Below are 24,178 nucleotides of genomic sequence, written 5' to 3' on the forward strand. Positions count from 1 at the left end.
AATTATTTCGTCTCTCTTTGGTATTAGGCTTCTAATGTTAGTAAATAGGATAGAATGACTTGAAGATTTCTTAGTGATAACATGGTGCTTTGCCGGTCGACTCCTAGAGGGCGACGAGAAGAAGCGCTGGCGTGGCTATGTGTCTTTTTCTTTAACGGCGCCAAGAGCGGCATCGAATACGTAGCACTTATCATTTATAAAACGTTTATCATGACGCAGTCTGTAGGGGGTGCCTTTTGACTTTGCAAAATCAAGAAGGTGACGGCGTGCGAGCCGGACAGAAATTGGGAAGTCTTCGCTGATGGCTACGCGAGTTCCTTTAAGCTTGTGGGCTGATGAAAGAACGCTATCTTTATCTTTAAACGAAGAAAACTTTACTATTATTGGGCGACATTTCTGAGGGTCGAATGCTCCTAGGCGATGCGCCCTTTCAATCCTGGATGATTCAACTTGCACGTTTAGTTTTTCGGAGCACAAACTAGTGACCAAGCACTCTGACTGAGCCCACGTTTCCTTGTCTGCGTCGGTGATGCCAAAAAATAAAAGATTACAGCGACGGGATCTGCCCTCTGCATCATCGCAACGTGTTTTTAGCTGAGATAGTTCGTTTAAGGCTGCAGTAAGCTGGGGTTCAGTAGTCGCGGCGCTACTAGTATCCTTCTGCTTTAGCGCGTCGAGTTCACTCGCGAGTTTGTTAAGTCGCTCCTCAAGTGTTGAAACTGTCTGTTCACTTTGTTTTTGTTTTTATTTTAGAAGGTTTACTTCTTGATGAAGTATAGCATGACTGTTTTTAAGTTTATCGACTGTTTCTTGTAAGCTAAGTAATTGTTCTTCTTGGGGTTTTGACATGGGACCTGGGTTCCGCTCAACATCATCAGACAACAACAGCAGCAGAACTCTAAAAGACTCAATACAAGCTTCGGGGCATGGAAGCATAACAAGGCAAACATTGTCTGATTTAAAACAATGGCAAGGTTTTTGTTTACTAACCTGCGGGAGGACGAAAAACATGAGCAACTTCATGGCTGCAGAGCTTCCATGCCCACTGGCGCGCTGTCGCAAGGGGAGCTCCTTTATAGCTGCCGCTGTCGATGTCCCTGCTGATGACGTGGTGTGAACGAGGTTCTCGATGAACTTGATACCAGGACAGGACGGTGCTGTCGACGAGTGATTGGCAGGTTGAAGATTGTCGTCCGGATGCCGGAAGAAAACCGCGCCGTCATCGTGACTCCAGTTAGTTGGGGACCCACGCGCCGACACGCTCAGGAACTGCGGGAGGACGAAAAACATGAGCAACTTCATGGCTGCAGAGCTTCCATGCCCACTGGCGCGCTGTCGCAAGGGGAGCTCCTTTATAGCTGCCGCTGTCGATGTCCCTGCTGATGACGTGGTGTGAACGAGGTTCTCGATGAACTTGATACCAGGACAGGACGGTGCTGTCGACGAGTGATTGGCAGGTTGAAGATTATGGCGAGCAACTCGTTCGTAATGTTGCAGCCAATCTTCAACGTCCTCGTGGACCTCCCCGTGGAATGGCGTCGGAGTCTGGGGTGCGACGGGAAGGTATACGACGGCGGCGGCGGACGGGTTCTGCGACGACTGGTTGTCCATCGTCGGTCTCGTTGGCTGCCTGGTCCAGGGTGGCAGAAGTCCGTGTTCCGGGGGTAGACCTTGGGTGCGGCGACTGGATCGGGTCTCGACCTGGTCTTCGCTCGGTCCTCGGGAGGCTGGGTTCTGACTTGCACTGCGGGAACTCGGAGGGGAGCGCTGCACGGGCATGCGGTTACCCCGCACCTCCACCAAAAATGTCACTGGTGGTGACCAATAAACAAGAAATAAACAGGAATAAATAACCGTTTAATGTGGCGAACTTGTGCAAAAAATAAAAGGGTACAAAAGAAAATAACCGAGCGTCGCGGGCGTCGAAGTCGGCGTAGCAGCAGAGTCGAACGCTGGGGCGAAACTGACTCGACAAGGTCGCAGGCGGCCTCTTATCTAGAGTGAGTGACTGTCTCGAAGATTCGGCGGAGAAGGTTCGAGCGTAGCGCGCTCGGGGCGAGAATGAGCACGCACTTTTTGGAACAACTAAATCAGGGATAAACGATAGAAGTTACAAGAATAAACGAGAACTTTCTAGGGATTCGTGATCGAGCGTTGCTTTCTCAGCCCTGCGCGCGGCAATATTTATGCCTAGACAAAATTTAGGTGGAGGTTGCCCGCTCTAGGCACTGCCGTGGACCGTAGCGCTACGCTACATTTTTCGGCTCCTATTGGCATGGGGATATTACTGACGTGTCGAATGTTCGTACTGCAATTGTTTCTCGGTGTCGCAATATATTTTTATTCGTTTTTTTAAAAGTCTACTGTAATATTCGCAACTCCAACGCCCTATAGGTGGCGGGGCGGTAGTTCCAAGATGGCGGAAGAGACGGGGATAGATTCCTCAGGGTTTCCCGTGCGCCTGCTCGCTGACGCTGTTCAACGCGCTAAAAATGATTTATTTATCTGCAAACGGCGAAGTGGTTAGGGCAGGATCATATTACAGGTGACGGAGATGTTGATGCGCGTTAGCAAAATGAGCATGCTTATATTAAAAAGTTGCAGAAACCTCGACTTGCGAAGCTTTTTAATGTGCGTGCGCGTTTTACGTACCGGCCATGTCACTGTTAGGCAGAATATTTTTGAGGGTGATGAAGATATCGTATTTGCGCCTTGCCTGGCCATTGGTGCTCTAAAAAGTGAGCCGAGCACGGTGACCGTCAAGCTTCGGGAGAGCAGCGTTCACAGCATTGATGCCTTCGTGTCACAGGCTCGCGGCTCAATGCTCAACGTCTCGGTTTTAGTGTATTGCAACACGTGATAAAACTGTTCTATCGTTATTGGTAGGAAGTTTGTTACCGCACACTACCGTGCGGTGTAACATTACAACCGGAGGCTCGCGCTGCGCCTCTGAAGCACAATTTTCATCGCGTGCCAGGAGTGTTGCCTTGGTCACGTTATAGCCATCGGTAGCCTGCGGTAACACTATGCTAAAACTGCCTATTACCATAATCGGCGTGTTTAGGTGTTCAGGGGTTTTATTCATTGCTCTACCAAAATGCATATTTTTGGTAGAGCATATACCGTACTTTTTTTTTTCTTTTTGTATAGTGTTATTTGCAACGTTGTGGCCCTTCTCGCCAAAACTGCCCGTTCTAAGCTCTCGTCACGAAAGGCTCGCTAACACAGACGCGCTTAAAATGCTTCGGAAATGTCTTTATTTGTTTTGTAATTACCTGAAAGCAAGCACGCGTATTCTATCTTTTAAAAGTGCTTGGAATAAATGGTCATGTTCCTAAGGCCTTGAAACGCAAACCCATTCCCGACGTGTATTGCTCGACATATCGTTGCGCGACCAGTTTTCTCCTACTTAGGGCAAAGAATAGACTTTTCATAGACCGAACGCTAGAGCTCTACATTATTAGCGGGAACGTTTGCCGTCACGTTCAGCACAGATAGAGTTGGCGACCATGCACAAGACCAGCAATTGGCAGCGCATGCGATACACGAAAAGTCCCTAATGAAATTGGACATCCCGGTCCTTCGTGCAACGCTGTTGGGAGGTGGAGCACAAAAATTCCTATTTTAACGCGCTCACTTTTTTTCGTTACAACGGCTTCACGCATCAAGGCCGACAGCCCCTGCCACCTTTTCCGCGCCGCCGCCGCCGCTGCCGTCCCCGTTCCTCTAGTTCTCCGCTCGTCCGCGGGAGGGCGAGCGGCGCGCTGGAGTTGCGAATAGGTAGATAGAGTCAATATTGTTTTCAGAATTTTCACGAGATCGCGTTTTCCGCTTTGGTTTCAAACGATAACAAACATGGCCGCCAGCGTTTGCGGAGACCTTTTTCACACACCACGTAGCTCTTTGAGCTTGCCTGCTTTTATGAGTGCGAGTCGTTTCGCGCTTAGCGAGGTGTTTAGAAGAAGATATTGTCAACCGACGCATAGTTTATAGCAAACCGTCGCAAGTGCGCACCTTCGGAAGCGCGGTGCGGGTGCTTGTTTTCGTAGCGGGACTGGTGGACGCATAGGGTTCCACGCCAACTACTTTGCTCGATATGGCTGGATTGTTCGTTTGCACATTTTGATGCTGAATAAATATGTTGGTTCTCGTAAAATCGGCTCCGCTACTGAGCATCGTGCAGCCATCGTGATTAGAACCATGGTTTTAATACTGAGAGGTAACCCACACACGTAATAATTTGCGAGCCATCCGTCTGGAAGAAATCGTGTGTTGCCTCGCATCAGGTTCCTTCAGTGATGCTTGCGTCAGTTCGCGTCAGAATCCTTGCTAGACATATATTCTAGCCATATGATGCCCAGAAACAACCTCGCTTTAGTTGTTTCGCTTGCCGTTTTCCCTGAACCTATGTCCCGCATAAAGTGGCCAACACTAACTTTTAGCCTAGATTAGCCACTCTGTTTTTCTTTTCTAATATTTTCCTCTCTTCTGTACACACATGCCCGTTAAAAAAAAACAAAAAAAAAACAAACAACAGCACCATTAATGCTGGTAGCGAAGTAGTAGTAAGGACGAGCAGTCACAACGTCCTCGCCTACGAAGAAACCCGCCGAAGTTAACCGGCGGCAGAGGAGCGAGCTCGTTAACGACAACACTGGGCGTTGACACGGGAGCGACGGCTGGTTCAGCTTTCCCCTCTCGCTAATCTATTCAAGAAGAGCCGGGGCCAAGCCGCATCAAAGCCAAAGTGAGCGAAATTAAATGGCGGGCACAAAGGAGGCCGGAGAAGGGCCGGAAGGAAACAAAAGGACGGAGCGAGTCCCCGTAGCGATACGGGAGCACATCCGGTGGAGTGTCGACTGCATTACTCGTCGCTCCTTTGATTCGCGCCAGCGTTTGGACTGTATCTCCGCCCCCTGTCGGCCACTGCGCGCATCCTTTCCCTCGCTGCTTTCGATTACGCTCATTATTTCGATTCCGATAATGGCCACAGCCATAAAGGGCAGCTCCGTTGCGTGCGCCGATAGACCCCGTCTTTCCCAACCCTTTGCTTCCTTTGTGGCGCCGTTCTTCCCTCTCCTATTATTTCTTACTCTATGGTGATCGGGGGGAGACCTGTTTCTATGTGCGTGGCGTTCGACGAGTCGCCTTTCTGTTCTTTTTTGTTATCCGCCTTCCCCCTCTCCCCCTTCCCCCGTTTGGACAGTTTCGCCGACGGACGATATTGACTATTCTTTCCTTCTTATTTCCATACCCAACAGTTGATGCTGCGGTCGATCGGGGGTGTTCTGAGCGGGTTTTCGAGCATGTTGTAGTTTCGGTTTTAGATTCTTCTTCCTACCATCCAGTCCCTTTAAAATATTTCGCTTTTTTTTTTTTTTTGCTTATTGGCTTTGCTGTTTCATAAAGTGTAACTTCAACGCCATCGCCTTTTTGTGTGCCGCCGGGTATCTTCTTGATGCTCCCGGTTCCATTCTTCTTTCGCGGGCCCGCTTATCGGTCGTCTGCTCTTTGTGGGCCAGGGGACGTGGCAAAGTCGTTTTTGTTTCTTTGAACGGTGACAATTAGTGCCTTGCGCTGTCGTCGTTACCACCCACGGCCCGGTGTTGCTTTTTGCTTTTGTTTTATCGCAGAAGGCGATGAAAGCTGGCGATAATCGTCCGCTCGTGAACGCCCCCGAGCGCGATACAATGACGTCCTTAATTAGCAGGTCTGACAAGGACTTGTTTGTTTACATATGTCGCTAAGCAGACCCGCGCTCTCTAATTAGGAGGGGTGGAGAGGTGCTCGAGCTTCGAGGAGGCTCCCTTCCTTTGTTCTCCGAAGGTTCGATGCGGGCGTATGGTGTGCGTCGCTTGTTTACTGCGCGTCGATATACTGCCGCTTTTTCTCGCTCGCTACTCTGCGCTGCGTTACCTCGGGTCTGGGTGGGTGAAACGCGCTGCCTATGCTATGGTACTCTTTTCTCGCGAGCAGTTTTCTGCAGCATGCAAACATTCTTGATGGAAGCCTGCAACGGGTGTTTGATCATTTTTAAACTAGCACCACTTACTCAAACAGTCGTACGCGAGACACTGGGAATAAAATAAACACGGAATGCTCGAACTGTGCGGGTTATTTGAAACGCAAGCAGTGAAAGTAATTGGAACTGTACTTAGCATTGAAAGGGTTACCATTGAAAAAGACATGCAAATACCGTTAACCTTACTTCTGATGTATCTAGCTACCGTTTTTCGGAGAAGTATTGCGTTAAACTTACTTTCAGAATATATCATTGTATGAGCGCTACATAGGGTTACAGTGATTGACAACCGTCCACACTTGTACATTGCAGACGAAATAAGGAAGCGAGGAAGGACGACATTCATGCTTTCACATTCACAACTCATCAAAAGTGCTTAAGTGTCCTCGAATATTTTTTTAACTGGTTAATCGGCTGAATTTGAAACCGGGTAAACCATGGAAAATATAAAACCGAAAAACTTTCATTTTACATTGTTTTCTTAGCACCGTTTTTTTTTATTTTTAGAAAGCAAACGCTGTCCTGTTCGTCGGCAGGAAACTTACAAATAACAACAACTAGTCACGGTTAGGACAGGGCTGGTGGTGTCAGGGTTCGGTTCTTTTTCTCTCGCTCTTCTGGCGTCGACGGCCGCTACTCGGAGCCGCTCAAGGCGACGATTGGAAACACATTTTCTATAACCCGTCGTTGAAGTCGGCTTAATGACGATGTCAACCCTCTCAAAGCCGCCAACATTCCTTATGGGCCAGCAGCGCGTCTTGCCGCTCAATGGCGACGGGCCATGGTGTAGACTGGCTAGCGGAAAATGCCTCGGCGTGTCTCTATCGCTCAACAGCCGACGCGAGGAATGGCGAACTGTACTGGCAATCGCACACTTTTATGACTCTGAAGTAGCGTCGGTCGTTAAGAAAATGATGCATTTATTGTGAACAAGAAACTGGATTGCTCATAGTCATGTCGGAGAATACCAACAAACTCCTTATACTGTGACTTCGCCAGTGGGATAAAAATCTTTGAGTATATTTCGACTGCACCCTACTGTACATGATTATCTCAATCTGAAGATGCACACTACAGCCCCTATCGCAAAAAAAAATATTCATGGGAAAAGAAATGCGTTTTTGATTTTTTGGGGCGCTATTAACGTGACTGTCTAATCGATTAATTCATCAATTAAGGGGTGCCGATTAATTGGGTTAAAAAATTTTAATCGACCCAGCCTCCCTAATAACCTCTCATAGACTCACGTTAGAATTATTCGAGCAACACCAGATTCATAAACTGAAAGTCAAATTAAATGCGTAAAAAAAAAATGTCGGAATTTTCGCGTTAGTTTGTTGAAAGACAGTCAGTATGTGCCGCGATGTTTCTTCAGCAATCCAGTGAAGGTAGAAAGGAAGCGACAGAAGCAATCAAGGCGTTTGTTTCGTCCACTGCGAGTGACCTTCAAAGAAGTCCGGATGCACGTGGACCACATTCGGATGCACTCTGTTACTCCACAAGCAACCCGAGTCACTGAGCCGCTCTCATGCGAATTGCAGCGTGGTTCACCAGGGCTGAAGCTGATTGTGCCGCTCATGCCACTCCTGTCACTTCCACCCACAAAAAAAAAAAATAATTGGCACGATATGGCTCAGGCCCGGTTGTTCCGCGCACAATCCAATTTCCTCGAGTTACAGGTGTCCACCGTCAAGGTATGACAATGATCTGTAAAGGGCAAGGAGTGTTTAGTTTCAAGCATGAGACATGTTTGGTGAATACGGGAATGTCTAGACATTCGAAACTGGGCTCGGTGTCATGCTGAGCATGTAATTTCAGTAGCAACAAATGACGCGATGTACATGTAACACGCATGTAAAGAGGGTGCGCATATTATTTTTTATAGATATTTTTTTTATTATACTGCGCCGACTTCCTGCGCAACTCGTCTTTATTGCTTCTTTTAGGACACAAAAAGTCGCTAGAAGATCTAAGGCCTAGCTGAAGAACTATCCACACAACCATTTCGAATCCGCATTCAACAGCGCCACTGCCGTTTTTCGTCTGTTTGCGTCAGATGACACGGTCTTATGCGCAGCGGCGCTTGCTCACTCGCCATTGATTACTGTTGATCTAGCAGTGTTGGGTAAAGTACAGTACATCTAAAAAGAGTTTGAAGTAAAGTGCAAAGCAGATGAGAGGTTATGTACTTCAATTAAAGTAGTAAGTAGACCTGGAGCAATGTGCTTGAAGTATAATGCTACGGTATGAATACAGTGCACTTTAAAAGTAAAGTACAAGTTTACTTTTTTACACAGTCTTTAATAATGCCCTTTCATTCCCTTATACCAGGGGTCGGCCACCTTTTCGCTGCAGTGGGCCAAACTGCCGCGACACGGAGGCGGAGCGGGCGGCATAGGAAACGGGGGCCCGGGGGGGGGGGGGGGGGGGGGGGCGGTGATCAGTTTCTGAACATGAACGATATGACGCACAGCCTTGCCCTGTGCGGCACGCTACATCTTGCGAGTCTCTCGGGGCCCAGCTTCCGCCTCCATAATTTTCAAGGTTACACAGTTCTTATTCCAATATCCAAAAATCCAGACACACTAAACGCCGTCAGTCCAACTGCTTTCTGTAATGGTGGCGCGCACGATTTATGCTAAAATCTGACCAGTCGCTTGGCCAGAATTTACATACTAAGCCTCTGTGTGTGATAGAAATTGTTCGAATAGACCGATCTCACAGCTAGTTTGAGTACGCCACCGCTGCCGACATGCATCGTGGGAGCTGTAGTCTTTCTGCACGCGCGACAACCCTGCTGGAGGTCTGCGCGAGCAGACCACGAGACAGCATGAGCTGTCGCGTGAACTGGTGTCTGCCTCTACGAACTACAGTTATGGCGGCGTCACGCATGCGTGGAACGCTTGGTGAGATCGGTCTATTGGCAACGGTACAAAGCCGTAATTTCGAACAGTTTATGCTAGACAGGATGATCTTAATTATTGATTCTCAATGATTCACCTTGGCGCACAACAACTGCGGATAGATGATACATACATATACCGTGCATAGAAAATTAACTCCCTGATGTGCTGTTGCAGAATTAATACGTCCGAGTACGAGGTTTGCACCCAACTATATTTCTTTCTCCATTAGTCCTTGAGAGTACGTGTGTGTGTGTGCAGACTTGTACACGTTACTGAAAAATAGTAAGTAATTACATTTACAATTACACGAGGCTAAATTGTAATTTATTAGAATTACAATTACCCTCCAATAAAAGGAACTGACCGTTACCCAAAAAAGTAATCCGTTACTTTCGTGGCGTTACTTTTAAAATTATTGTCCTCAAGTAAAAAACAAAGGGAAGAGGGTTACTCAAGTTCTTATTGTTGCAACGTGTTCCCTTTAATGACCTTGAGTATTTTGAGCAACAGCTGGCTCTCGAAAGTCTCGTCAGACATTTTGCGTTATTTCTTACTCAATATGTCGACTGCTACGCTGAACACCATTTGAGCTAAGGCACTGGATGGGGGTGCCATATTGTTCCTCGCGAATGCTTCATGCTCTGCATTGAGCTTTTTCAGCGAAGCAAGGGAAGTACTATTTACCTCGAATGTAGAGCAAAGCTTCGTCGTTGCAGCCGTTGCTCGCTATTCGAGACATTTAGTAGATCCTTCTGATATCTCCGGTACCCGCGATAACGGTACCCGATAACGATATGATGCGTACGCAAAGACGGCGTCGAAGTATCGGATATCGTTATCGGAGTCATCGGACCGATCTACTAAAATTTCCATTGTCTAAATCGCGAAGCTGATGAAATCATTAATAGCAAAACATAGTTGTAACAGTAAGGTGATAATTAAATAATAAATAAGGTTTGGCTTGATATTCTTCTTCCTTTCGTTCTGAACAGTTCGAGCCTCACTTGAGACGTTGGTGTATAAAAAAGTTTGCAGTATACAAATATAAGTAATAAAAGAAAACGGACACTCATAATAACAATTAATTAGAACGTCGGTTAAAACAAGGAAATGTAAATGTGCGTTTGCCGTGTGTACCTTTCTTGGTGCCGTTCAAAAACGCACGGAGCACGAACCGACTGTAGTTTACTCCGGTGTTCTCCAGATAGACGTCCGCTGATGCCACGGGCAGCAAGCGGTAGAGTGCTAAGTAAGCCGTGCTATGACCCCACTCACGAATTTCACTCTCTCTTCAAGCCCAGAATATCAAGTCCACGTCAGCCACCATTACGTTTTATTTGTAAAAATATCTGCTTCAGATAAGAGGCGTTCTGCTGTGGCAAAGCATTAAGAAGAAGAAAGGAAGACTTACCATTTTCTAAGTGCTCGCAAAAAGCTGACTCACAAAAAGGGTAGGGTAGACGGAGCGTCGTCTCGTGTTGTGACATTATGAAAATGGTTGTTAATTCTTTTCAGTGCACTTACTGCCTCGAGCTTCTCGAAGAGGCGCACAATCACTTTGTGTCCTCCTCTCCCAATCTTCGACCGCAAAGCAAAAAAAAAAAGGAACTAAAAAAGGAACTAAAAAAAGCGGATATAACATGCCCCCCCCCCCCCCTTTTTTTTTTGTAGAAATGTTCATTTGGATATTTTTACATTTGTTGTTAGGGTTCAGAGGCTTGGTGTTGCAGAGGCTTGGTGTTGCAAAAAAAGGCTTTGCTAAACAGAAGAGTGCCAAGCCTCCCTTTGCGCTGGTCAATTCGCTTGACATTGTCACTGCGCTCGACTTTACAAAAATTTAAAAAAAAAAGAAAAACTATTTAGAATGGGGAGGGGGGGAGGGGGGTCCTGACAAAAGAATGTAACTGATTACAAGGAATCCGTTACGTCAAAAATGTAAAGGAATAACTTTAAAATTACTCTAGGAAATATGTAATTATTCCGTTACTAAATTACTGATAAATGTAAGGGATTACAAGTAATTTCGTTACTTGTAACGGATTACGTACAAGTCTGTGTGTGTGTGTGTGTGGGGGGGGGGGGGGGGGGAGCTTTCTGGTAGCGTGCCAGGGGCCGTACCATCTGACCTCGTGGGCCGGATCCGGCCCGCGGGCTGCCGGTTGCCGACCCCTGCCTAATACCGTGTTTTTTTTTTTAAAAGCTTATATGCGTTGCCAAGGGGTAATCAGGCGTGCATCGGTTGTTTTCGGAAATGACAAGGAATATTGGATAAAGTCAAGTGGCCGTAGAGTAGTTGTTTGACTCTCACTGACGAACTATTCAACAATCAATTCATAAAACACTTATTTGTATCGGTCTTATAGCCGCCATTGTTTCACTCAGAGACATGACCAAATGCCTTCTTAAAGGGCGATATCGCGTTTTCACATAACGATAGGCCATTGTTTTCAGTAGAGTTTAGTGAGCACTTATTTTTGGACTCAGAAGTGTTGTTTAGTACTAGTAAAGCTAAGGACGTCAGCGTGTGGTCCTTGAAAGAGCTCATTTTCATCGAAACAAAATTCGGGGAATACACCCTGAGGTTGGGCGTTGTACTTTCCTCGGAAAGCACAAAAGAAATACTTTAATTAAACCGCACACACCTAGAGAATATACATCAAGTAAAGTATGTTTTCGAAACCTACTTGGGGTAGTATTATAAGTAAAATGTAGTTAAAATACTTCCCAACACTGTAATCTAGTAACTCTTCCTTGAAACCAAGGATGCACTTCTGCTGGTTTGGCAACTTAATAAACTTTGCCTGCATTTTATTTTTTTACAGAAATGTATTTCTGTTTGAGAGCACTGATGGCAAACATTGTTGGAAAACGCCTTTGTCTGTTTTCTTGGCTATATCGTTGCTCGATGAGAGCTCGGACAATCATGCATAGGTGGGATATCGTGGGAAGTTTACTTAATGCGCGACACGGCTAGCTTACCAAGTTTGACGAAGGAAAGTCTGGATGATAACGGAGCAGACACGACTCTGATGTAGTTCTTTCCGCGCGGTCTGTTGAAGTTCAATTGATGCACAGTTCAGTGTTGGTTTATTTAGTGCCTGTTGTGGGTGATTTCTTGTAAAAAGGATATAAATAGACTAACGGATACATATACAGCAATGAGCACCATGTCCACGGAGATTACGAGCGCATACCAGACACCAGTTTTTATACAAAACCAAAAACCCGCTTGAATGTCAATGTTAACTCGCTGTATGAGACGATAGTGTAGGCGAGGTACTCCTGAAAAAACATGGCCGCCATAATCTAACCAAGAAGGTCGTGCATGCGTGTGCGTCAACGCGCGTCGTGCTTGCATGTCGTGCTAGCGTCAATGCGCGTCAATGCACGTCAATGCGCGTCAATGCGCGTCAATGCGCGTCGTGCTTTCGCGATTGAAAGGCTTTTTAGTGTTATCACGCGTTGTTCGTACGCTCGCTGAAACTTGGCATTCTCCAACCGCGAGTGACTAGAACCGTTTGGTAGGCTCACTAAAGCTCTCTGCTCTTGGTGACAGGCGTGACCCTAGCATGCTGCGTTCCTCTGTGGGGGATTGGATGGAAGCAGATCGCTCTCTGTTAGGTAACACGTCAAGGAGGTAGTGGCGACTGGTGATCCTGACTGAACGCTATACATGACTTCCGGGTTACGTCGTCCACCATGGTCATTCCTACTCGTTCTTGCCCAAAACTAAATTTGAGTCTGCAGCAGTTATTCGTGTTCAGTGGCAAGGCCCACAATGTCCGCCGACGTGATGTCAATGTCAACCAGGTATAATACATCTTCACTGATAAAGCCGTAATTAGTATCACATAATGCACCGTAAAAAAAGAAAAACAAAACATGATACAAACCTTTTAATAGTCACAGGCATGAACACGCAAAGCGCGCGAGAGCTCTTTACGTCCGCTTGCCTCCAGTCTCTAGAAACGGCAGTCTAGCATTGATAACTGAACACTGGATATTTAAGTTTAAGTTACTTATTCGTGGAATGTATTTCCCAAAACTCACGGCCCTTTTCGGGAACCAAGTTAGGTCGTAAACATGAAATGCTTTCGTGATTGACGTCGGACGCCTTAACGACGAGCGAGAGACGTGCTCACATGGGACTCCAAAGCGTAGCCCTGACAAAAGGTCACGACGCAGCTGGACTATACTAAATGGTATTAACCAAGCAGCGTCAAAAACGCAAGTCACTTGATCTTTTCTGTTTATGCTTAATTCAGCGATGATAGAGCACGGACATAAACGCGACGAACACCATGATGGTGCCCTTTTGACGCTGTCTGATTTGTCCCACGAGCTCGTTGAATCTGCTGCGTCTGGACTTAGGTGAAACGAATTATGGAGACGCGAAATCAACTTTGCCGCTTGCCGACTCTATAGAAGTTGCCGTTATAAAAAGTGAACGACGCTTACAACTTCCTTCAATGTCGAATTAAAGCGCAGCTCTTGAGGAGAAGGAGGGGAGGGTACGGAGGGGACGGTATTCCTCTCCTCCTTCCTCCTCATCTACTTCTTCCCCGCTCCTCGTCTCTTCCCCCTTTTCTCTTTCTCCTCCCTCCTCCTGGTCCTCCCTCTTCCTCCTCTCTCTTTATCCTCCTCCTCCATCTTCCTCCCCCTCCTCCCTCCCGCGCGGTGCATTATGCAAAACGTCCCATAATGCTACGCGCGCGTCACCGCGGTGCATTGTGGCACGTTTCCCGTAATGCACCACGCGGTTACGCCGACGGCGATACTTCACGCCGACGCGTTACGGCTACGCCGACGGCGACGCGTCGCGAAAAGGCGTTACGTCGACGGCGACGCCGACGCCGCTCAGGCCGGAAACAGGCGCCTAAGAGCTGCGCTCTAAAACCGCTTTTAAATGTGTATGTTTTTTACGCCGAGGCTGAGGTCACCATAGTCGCTTACAAAAGGAGAACGTCAGGAGGCTCCTCCAGATGCCCCCCCTTGAGTTCAGCGCACGGTGTAAGATATATACTCTTTCGGTGTGGACATTGGCGCGAGAAACAATCAGACGCGACCGACTAGATAAAGTTAAAGTCTTCTCACGAGCGCATGCGCGCCCCGAACAGCCAGCGGCGAACTAGCGTCGCTCGGTGGCGAAACGACGCAACTGCGAAAAAAAAAAAACGTAAATGCAACATCTAGTTGCCATTGAATCTCTCGTGCAGCCGTCACACATCCTTGAGCAAGGGGCTCGTGCTCGACTGATACCATGGCAACGAGATATTTTATTTATGTTTTCTTTTTTTTTTTTTATATAGTTGCGTCGTTTCGCCAGCGAGCGAAGCTAGTTCGCCGAGGGCTGTTAGGCACGGGCCTGCACTCGTGAGAGGACACTATCTGGTCGCTCCGCGTCGGGCAGAAACCTCGCCTAAATAGTATATCTTACATCGTGGTTCAGCCTGAGCTTCTGACCTTTAATAAAGCTTGAACGTCTCGTGCACTTGGAGCGTGCGCACGCCGAGGACGGTAAACAACGCACCCTTGCTGGGTGGGGGCTGGGCGTCTCAAAGAGTCGCCCTGGCCGTCTTACCCTGTCAGTGAGTATGAAGTAAGAAAGCATGTCCCGTTTTAATAGAAACCACAAAGGCATGCTCCGAGACGCACGCGTTGTCCCGTTGTCTCCTACCTTGACGGTGGACTGGGAGGTGGGCGCCGGGTCATCGGTGCACCTCCAGGCGAGCGCGGCCAGAGGGTCGACTCCTCCGAGTCCCAGGGCCGGCACGGGCCCCAGGCTGTCCCCCGGCGAGAGCGGTTCCCCGGCCACCAGGCACACGCGCCGATCGCCCATGGGAGCCCGGGCTCGGACGCCGGACCTCGACGACGCCTGCAGGGCACGGGCCGAAAGGACACCTCTTCAGCACTGTATGACTAATCTATTCGGAACGGTAGTGACGTATTGGCAAAGATATCGGGTTGTCCTTGGCAAGGGTGCGAATTTATTCGGGTTGTTTCTTACAGAGCTGGGTATTTGCCCAGCACAACGCCTGTGGACCAATTTCTCTACGTCATCTTACTCAACTGAATGAGCGGGGACAATCATTGGTCGAAAGTTCTGCGCCCATGTTTGAATGAGACATGTGTTCAATTGGTGCTTCACTGGCCGAACCCGAACCTCAGTCGAACGCTGACGGAGTGTTCGGCTACGTCAGCTGAACGCTGTGTCAGAAACACGAGCAAATGATGCATGTTGTAGTCCCCGTGGGTTTAGTTTTAAGACGATATTAAAGCGATAGATTTACGGGAGACTCTTTGCGGAAATTTTGAGCCTGCGGGTCCTCGTCACCGCTATGGGAAAACCCCTTCTTCCCTCTTGGCGCGAGGAGAGGGAGGTCCGGTTTTCCAGTCGGCCGCGAAGCGCGGACACAGCAGAGAGGGGAGCTTCGGCGTCCCTCCCGCCAGTAACGACACGACGAAGAGAGAGTCTTTCTGTCGTCTGCTTCAAACACTTGTTTTCAAGCGTTCCTTGCATTCCACGAAATCCCACCTTGGCAGTATCCAGTTGCTCCGCGTGTTGTTGGATAGTTTTAGAAACTTGCACCGCGCTTACCCACTTACTTTACGGACCACCGAGTCCCCGTGGCGGTCGTCAGCGGCATCCACAACGCCAACCACGACGGCTATGATAACTTCCCACGTCGCACCTCCGTCCTCGAATACGGGACGGCACCATTCCACCCGCATTGCGCGACCGTGCTACAGCTTTAGTTTTCATTTTTAACTTTGCCACAAAGGGCGCGACTGTAGTATTTCCTCCTTGATAGGGGCGCAGTGGCGCCTATCCAAACGGCTGTAATATGGATGATCGACGTGAACAGCAGCACGAGGTTAGGTAACTGACACCTCAGCAATCATAATTTTACCAAATATGGGCGGTATTAGGGCCTTACGTTATTGTTTTGATATCAAGAATTAGGGTGTGCGGAAACATCTTCATTGTGAGGCCGATCGTCCACGAACTAGGGAGCGCAATGCGGCATCACCATCCCTGAAAGGTGCGAAAAGACCATTGCAGCAATCGCCTTCTAGTAGGCTTCCATCTTTGTCTGCTGTGCCGTAAGACGCGTTATGAGAATGCGCACTAACTCTCTTCTAAGGAATATCAAACGTCGCACATGAGTCTACAGTACAGTGGATTGGCATTATTTTTTTGCAGGATGATAAACGTTGGAAATACGTATACTCAGGGGCAGGATGCAGAAGCTCTGCCTCCAGCACGCACCCGTTGCATTTTGTCGGCATTTTACTGCGCGTGCGCCAAAGTCGTACCAGAAACAGAAAGCTCACGCTAGAAACAGAGTACCTACTCCGTTTCTAGCTCACCAACTATTAACGCCAAAATGTTCAGGTGGAGCCCTCTTATGGTTTCCGTTCATGATGTCACGACCACCATTTTCCTCGCCGTGACGTCATCAGTTGCTATCTTTGACTACATATCATCTGTTTCGAGCTACGAGTTCGATAGTATGTGTAAAGATAACAATGGAAACATGAAGTCATCGCACTCTTAAACCAACATCGTCAGAGGTGACACCCCAATCCCTGCATGCAACACTGCGCTCGTTGCATTATGGGATCCCTTCGGCCATCGATCTCTGTCACATCTCACATCACTCGCCTTAGGCCGCGTGCCGCTGCGGAACAAGCATTTAGGGAATTCTTTTAACTTTAGTTGTTTATTGATTTTTGACTGGCAGCGAATATGCACAATGGTCTCCGATATAATTGTTTAATCGATAAAATCGAATATCTTATCCAAGTTACCCGACGAAGAATGTAATTTGAAATTAAGCTGAGAAAGCATTTTATACTCAAGTCGAAAGCATACCTCTTTTCCCGAAATTTTGAATTAGACTCGACTTTGTTTCGTCGTTGACATACTTCAGAGTTTTCACCCGGGATAGTTCGAAAATTTAGACAGCAAATCAGGTCGCATAAAATCACATCTGTTGAATAATTTGTGCAGTTTGCGGTTATTTAAGGCAGATTACACTCCTATAAATATATAAGATGGTTCAGCTGGTCACATTTCGTGCGCCGCAAAAGAAGGGAAAAAATTCAATGGTTCTCCAAACAAAAAGCAAACAGAAAAAAAAAACAAAAATTGGCTGTCGTCAGAAAAGAGGGTCCCTCTTATGGAGTATGATGCGGGAAAGACGGTGGCGTGTAAAAATGGAAAGCTTTGCCCGTAAGGGAGAACCGTCGTTAAGGATAATCGGCTCGCCTTTTATCTCTTCACGGCTCTCTCTCTCTAAAAAAAAAAAACTGTAGAAAGTATATATGCTTTTTAGCATCCTCATCGACTATTCCGAAAGCGAGTTTTCTATTTTAAAGCCACGATAAGGGGAACAAAATCCTGTCGGTGCTATCTCGGCTATTTGAACCGCCTGCACTCTCCGCGTTTTAGACCTCATTTCTCGTCCCTCTTATCTGCCTTCAAAATCGCGCCGAATCGAGAAATCCAATAATTAATTTCGGGGAATGAGAATGGGGTCATTTTTTGACGTTTAGAAAAAAGACTGCCAAACAAAACAAAAAAGGGGAAAAAAAAAAAAGCTTCCACGCACCAAGCTGCGAAAGTAGATAAAATAAGATTTGTGTTGATCGCAAACGACAGTTTTCGGGGACCGCACGAGATCCTATTTTCGCAGCCCGAGAGGAGATACCGTTCTCCGCCGACGGAGGGTAGTAATTTTACGAAGAACGAAGAGCCCTATACAACGTCGAAATCGCGGTCTAAAATCGATCATTCTTGAAAGCTGTGCCCGTCACAGCGTAGGTATGTTAGGGAAGGCGGCAGTGCGTAGCACACCGCCATCTACAAAAAAAAAAAGAAAAAGAAAAAAAAAGGGGTTGCTTGGGGGAGCATGATAGCCCCACGGGGCCTTGAGATGGCGCTCCGGTCGCTTTTTTCTTTTTCTTCCAGCCCGTGCATCTAGCTGTCAAGGCAGCTCCTCTCTCTTTTGCTCCTGTCTTCGTGGTGCCGCCGGTGCCGCTACTTCCAACGGAGCTTTTTGTGTGCATGTGCATGGCCGTCTCCGCTTCCGACTTCGCAGTATAGAAGGGGGTCTTTCGCCAAAGGAAGGAGGCAACAAAGGACGGAGTGGGAAGGAACCTTTCGCGATGATTGGAAGAACCACCGAGCCCCATCCCACAATAGCAGACTTCCCGGTTTTTGTTCTCCCTTTGACGGGAGCCGACAAGTCGCTGCTCTTGTGGACTCGATGACCGTCAAGAGAGAGAGAGAGAGAGGGTGTGTGTGGAGCACGTCGGCAGATTGTGACACTCTGGCGCTTCGCTTAGTTTTAGTTGATGCGGCTTCTCCCAGGGGGAGACACTATTTTCCCCCTTTCGGGGTCTACGTGTTGGTTTTTTACAGGCCGAGAAGAGACGGTGCTTGCCGAAGGGACAAGGACGTCGTTGAGGGGAGCAATATCGCTAATCGCTTTCGGTCGGCTGGCTAAGAAGACGTCGTTAACGAGTGGCGGCGGTGGTATCGTCGACGGTGACGGGAAACCGTGCGTACGGTCGGCTGGTTACGGTTCACTCGGGGTCCACTTCTACGCAAGGCAGTTTGATGATGCGCCATTATGGGCGTGTTGTCGGCCACAAAAAGGGTAGGCTTGATAAGAAGACCGGAGACACGCTGCGATGGAAGAAGCATCGAAACGCCGCGAACGTTCTGGAGGTATATGACCGAACTAGGGACGCGGTTTGGTGGTAAACCACGTTTACAGCGGTGCTAGAGAAGTCGATCGTGGTTCGGTTGTTTACAGCGTGGATGTCAGACACGACGAAAGTTGAGCTTCCTTTTTATCTGAGATCTCTTGGGAGGGGGTTTGTATTATATTTTTGGTTTCGTATATTTCGTATATATATATTTGGTTTCGTTTCTTTCTACCAATCATTTTTCCGGAGGTCGTGTCAAGTACTGGATTGTAACATAGTGGTTTAAGAAACCCAGTCTGAGCAACAGCGAAAATAGGAAATAACTTTAAGCAAAAGAAATTTCATCTGAGGAATTGTAATCTGCCTAGCTGCAGAAAACATGGGAGATTGACCGGATCAAACACTTACGAAGGAAATACATGCACCCCCACTGCCTACATGTGAGGTCATTCGTTTATTTGAAATATTTTAGTAATAAAAAGAGAGAGAGAAATAAAAACACGATGAAACTATAAATAAGCGCAACTATCCATCCATATGTACAAAAGTGTCATCTGTTATAATGTATTTGTGGGAAGCGTTCCAAAGGCACTTAAAATTCGCCCAATAGATTTTTTTTACAACGATGCGGAATTTTCTTTGCAAGGAGTCCACAAGACACACACACACACGCACACATTTGATTTAAAAACTGTCTACAGAAGCGAATAATCTACACACAGCAGAAAACCGTTGCAAACAACAAAAAAGTACTTTCCTTTCTATGTTGAAATGGCGTCACAGCCGAGCTGCCCACTTTTATTCTCCTTCGGCAGCGCAAAGAGAATATATAATGCTAAAAAGAGGGCAGAATTGCATTTTTTTTTCTTCTTGCCTCGACAAAGTTTACCCTTTTCCATTTCGCCAGCGAAGCACTCCGCGCCTCTCTCGTCCGAATTCCCTCCAACGCAGGGGGCGCAAGTGTCGTCCCTTCTTTTCCGCGCCCTTTCCTCGGAGGAGCGCTCGTCTGCGAAGCGTCGCTGTCATGTTGCTTCCCGTCGCTCACTTGTTTGCTGCGCATCTCTGAACTCTTTCTCTATCACCCCCTTTCTTTTTCTTTCTTTCTTTCGCCGGTGGGCGAGCTAGTCTCTGGTGGCGTGTAAACACAAATAACGGAAGAGGGTCAAATGGTGTCCGCCCGGCGCCGACCGCCAGTTCCAATTCATTCCGCAGCTGCTTCGGGTTCCGGCCGCCAGAGGCGCCCAAGTCGCTCTCCTCGTCGTCTGCGTAATCGTCGTATGCTTGCAGTTTCTTGCTTTCGCTTTCGGTTTCACCCGCTGTCTGCTAGAAAGGGCGGAACGATGCTCGCCTCTTCTAATGTTTTTTTTTTTTTTTTTGCGTTGAGGTAATCATTTTTTGTTTTATTTTTTGACATCTCTGGCCTCGTTCGCTTTTGTCCGCGATTTTTATTTGCCCGTCGGGGGTGGGCGTACTTTATATCTGACCAAGAACGGTTTGGCCCTCTGCGCGTTTGTTGTTTGCGTTGCCGTTGCTCAAGTGTTTTCGTCTTCGCGTCGGTCAACGTATGCAAGACCATCAGTCAGAGCAGGAAAACGGGCCGGCTTGGTTTCTAAACCCGCAAAAATAATGTTACAAGAAAAAAAAAGAAATCTGGAAATAATAAACTAAAAACTGTTTGGTGAGTGTTTTTTTTTAACGTTTTGTGGTTTTTTGCGGCTTATGTTTCATTCATATATTTAGAGTTTCGGGAGTTATACCGAAACACGAAACGCGAATAAACTTTTTGGAGCTTTTTCTGGGCGTTTTCCATTTCAATAAGATTCCACGAAACGTTTTTTTTTTTTTTTTTTTCGTTGGACAAAATGCTTCTCTGTGAAGGTGAAGTTTTGTTTGGATTTTGGAGTTGTTTTATATTCCTAATTTTTTTCTGGTGAACGTGCCACTCACGCACAAAAACAAAGACATCGGAGTTCGAATATGACAAGTGTTGTTGCGTTCCTTTTCGCACGGCAGCAAAAATTAGGTAGCGAAAGTATAGAAACATCCTACCCTGCTGTCCTACATCCTCCGCTCGCTATTAGCTTTAACGGTAAGCAATTAATGTTTTCAATTCAGCCGGGTACTCAACGATGCTCCTGCGGTAGCGAGCATCTAGAAAATTGTTTATCACTCCCGATTGGTCAAAATGCCCTCATATATCTTTTATTCTTCTGGAAGCATTTCGTTTCATGAGACGGCGGCTTTTGTAAACCTTTATAATTGCTCGTTACTTCTGCATTCATCGTTTCTCTTTTTTTTTTGTAGTTACTACTGGTTATTGAAAACGTCACTCGGGCTTCGTTATCTAAAATCCCAGTTACACCGCTCGCACATCATACAAAAAGACGCGCAGTTCCGCTGCAGACATGTACGACCTAATTATGCGCGCACAGGCCTCAATCCTTTTTAATGCCTGTTTGCTTTATACACATCTATCTTTCGGACATGTCTAAATAAAAGTTTTGCCTGACAAATGTGACAAAACCATAAAAAAAAAAAAAACGCGCTTGAGACAGTGTTTGATGTCGATATTTTGTACGAGTTAGTAGTAATGTGACCGCCGCTTAAAAGTCACGCTTCAGATATGAGCGTTTCTGGTGTGTTATAACATCGTTCAAACCTCGTGGAGCGTTGAGCAAACCTATCGGCGCTCAGTGTGCACAAGCGCACGGGTACCCATAACTTTAGCTTTCGTTGCGGATAAACGTTGTCCCCAATTATGCGGAGAGAAAATCGTCTGCTTGTAGCGCAGGAGTTGCAGACGACGAGCCCTGACTGACTTTGATCGAAAGGATAGTAGGAAGACCTGCGTGCTAGATGCCTTCAGGTCTACCCCCTATCCTTTCAATCAAAGCCAATAAGAGCTCTACGTCTTTCTGACGCAATTAAAACCCCTGCAATAGAAGCAGACAAACTTGTGCTCCGCATCGTTAATTGTTTCTATGGTTCACCCAGCGAGCGGCAGACGTGGAGACGTGGCTGTGGTCAAGCTGCCGCAAATGGTACTAAATACAGTGTGACCAACCCGGAACCATTCCATACCTAAGGTATTCCCGAATATATTGCATTTTTACTATGTGTTTTTATTTTAAGACACGCTAATCTGAAGATTTTAAGCTTAAACGCATCGCTATGTCAATTCAGTTTTTGGAAATTTCTAAGGAAACTTAGTTTTCTTCCGACTACTAATCAAGTTCTAGTTACTCCTTTTTAACTATAGTCGCGGTTAAAATTTAATTGAATTCAGATTGTAGCTTTACTCATTGAACGTTTTTTGTTTTTATTTTATTTTATTAGTTAGGACGGGAAATTACGACGCTTTCTTCGACATTGCGCCACAGCATCCTCACCCTTCAAATCTGTGGTAATGTTTTCCCACATCAAGAGTGCGTCCACGGCGAAGACAGCTTCAGAGGGCACCGCGTAGCAGTTTCTCGCTGGGGCGCCAGTCCACTGAAAACTTATCAAAACTGCGTGGATCAGATACCAGAGTCATCATTCGCATTTAAACTACCCCCCCCCCCCCCCCCCCCCCCCGAACAAGACTCCATTCGTAATCAGGGGCTCCACCTCTGTGAGGCATCCCAGGGAGCCTTGTTTCATCCTTGAGCGGGGATTTCGAAATCGTTCGAGGAATTAGCCCTTTCCCGGTGAAGAGGGTAAGGGCGAGGCGGGGGGCTTTGCTCGTCTCGCCCGAACGCATTGGAACCCGAGGAACCGGCACGCATGATCTTGATGGGATTAGGGCCCGAGGGACGGGATTTGGCGGGCAGACGAATGCTTCCACGGCTGTGGACAGGGATGTGCGGCGGGATCGCGAAGATGTTCTCACTGCCGCCCGGGAACGGATTCGGAAGGATGAACGTCCGGACCGCTGCGAAGACGACTGCGGCAGCCGCATCGGTAAAGCGCATCGGGAGCTGGAGGGGCTTTGCGCTGCCTCGCGTGCCGACGCAAGCGGCACTGGCGAGGGTGTCTCCCCGCGAGGTAGGCCGCCAAGTTCGAGGATGGTTGTCACCGTAGTCTGGCGACCTGGTAGGGCAGTCGTTAGTCTTGCCTAGTAGTAGGAAACTCGAGAAATTAGGCAGTGCAATAGGTCGTGTGAAAGTATCTCAATTTAGTGTTGGGCATCGTCATCTCAACTCAAACACAAACTCTAAGCTGATTGTTTTTGTTTTTTTTTACAAAAAAATCTTTAATGTTACATATAGTGTGGTCACTTCTTAAAAGAAGAAAGAACAAGCCCGACAACGTTTTGTTTTGTTTTCAAGTTCTTTACTATTAAAGCTACAGAGACAAAAACTGGCTTTTTTCCAGTCTGCCGGGTCGTTTTGAGTTGCAGCAAAAAGTCGCTTTTTTATTTTCTCACTTCTTAAAGTGCGCCGGAAGGACCTTATTACGACGCTTTTAAAGTAAAATAAATACCGCTTAATGACAAAAATATTTATTATAAAAGACAAGAGAGACGAATCGCGCTCTCCTCTGGGAATTCCCAAACACCCACATTGCCCACATGATCACGTGACTGTTTCTCTGCCATCTATCGCCGTCGGAGATGGTTAAAACACGGGTGAAGTTCTCTTGGCGGTATAATTTTACAGCAAGCCGAATCCCACCCACATTCTCTAATCCAAGGGAACGGCCGATTATCGTTAGTGGTCAAACGATACGGTCTCCAATCTAATGAAAGACTTATTTGCACTGAATTCGCTTACGTCAGAGATAGACTGTCTTGAAGGGTAAATAAATGAAGCTCTGTTCTAGCCTCCCTGATCTATATATATAAAAAAATGTGCCTGTAAGGATAATCGAGCCTTAACGGTCTTGGACGTTTTTATGTTGTTCGGTTTGTTGGCGAGGGGTCCTTCCTCGCGAACCTTCTAGCTGCGCGTCTTTCAAGTACGTTTTTTTTATTTTTTTTATAGTGGAGCTGTTAAGGGCTTGGTTCTCCAGGACCGTGTCCGTGTATGTCGACACAAACCTACCTGGACAACTACCGCCATCTATAAGCGACGGCGGCAAGCAGACAACCAGTATGGTTTCCGCCATCACTCGTAGATGGCGGCAACCTTTCCAGCTGTTATAGACGAAGAGATAGTTGGACGCGTTGGTGAGAATTCGTCGTAGGAAACAGCGCGAAAAACAGACGACGACGAAGAAGAAGCACACAGTGTATCGAGTACGAGAGTGGAAAGGCTTAACGTTTTTTTTTTTTTAGCGGCGGGGGTTGTAATGGGTTTGCGGGCCTTCTCTGAGCCGATCGGGTTTAAGCAGAGGCGCCGAGGTAGCTTCGATAACCATGCAACGGACCACACGGTTATCGTAGGAGTTACCTTTACACCTGGGTAACCAACGCACTGATCCATGGCGGACTTGACGAATATCGGTGACGACTGTTGGCATGTTTGTGTTTGGTCAACTCCTGCCTGAGGGCAAGGAGGTTGGGGCTCTCGAAAGCCCGTGGCCGGGCGAGACAGGGCGATTTTCGACTGGG

General features: G+C 47.2%; 1 protein-coding gene and 1 pseudogene across 1 annotated transcript in view; both read right to left on the reverse strand.

Moving 5' to 3' along the window:
* Positions 1 to 14,767, reverse strand: part of LOC121837281 (PR domain zinc finger protein 8-like) — a 32,208-nt gene extending 17,441 nt beyond the window's left edge. The window contains exon 1 of the mRNA XM_042292863.1: positions 14,606 to 14,767. Within this exon, the coding sequence (XP_042148797.1) occupies positions 14,606 to 14,767 (162 nt within the window). The remainder of the gene's footprint in view (positions 1 to 14,605) is intronic.
* On the reverse strand, positions 136 to 1,302 carry LOC121837127 (annotated as a pseudogene).
* Positions 14,768 to 24,178: the final 9,411 nt, after the last annotated feature.

Source organism: Ixodes scapularis, unplaced genomic scaffold (assembly GCF_016920785.2).
Source record: "Ixodes scapularis isolate PalLabHiFi unplaced genomic scaffold, ASM1692078v2 PGA_scaffold3__209_contigs__length_174095766, whole genome shotgun sequence".
NCBI classification, from domain to species: domain Eukaryota; kingdom Metazoa; phylum Arthropoda; class Arachnida; order Ixodida; family Ixodidae; genus Ixodes; species Ixodes scapularis.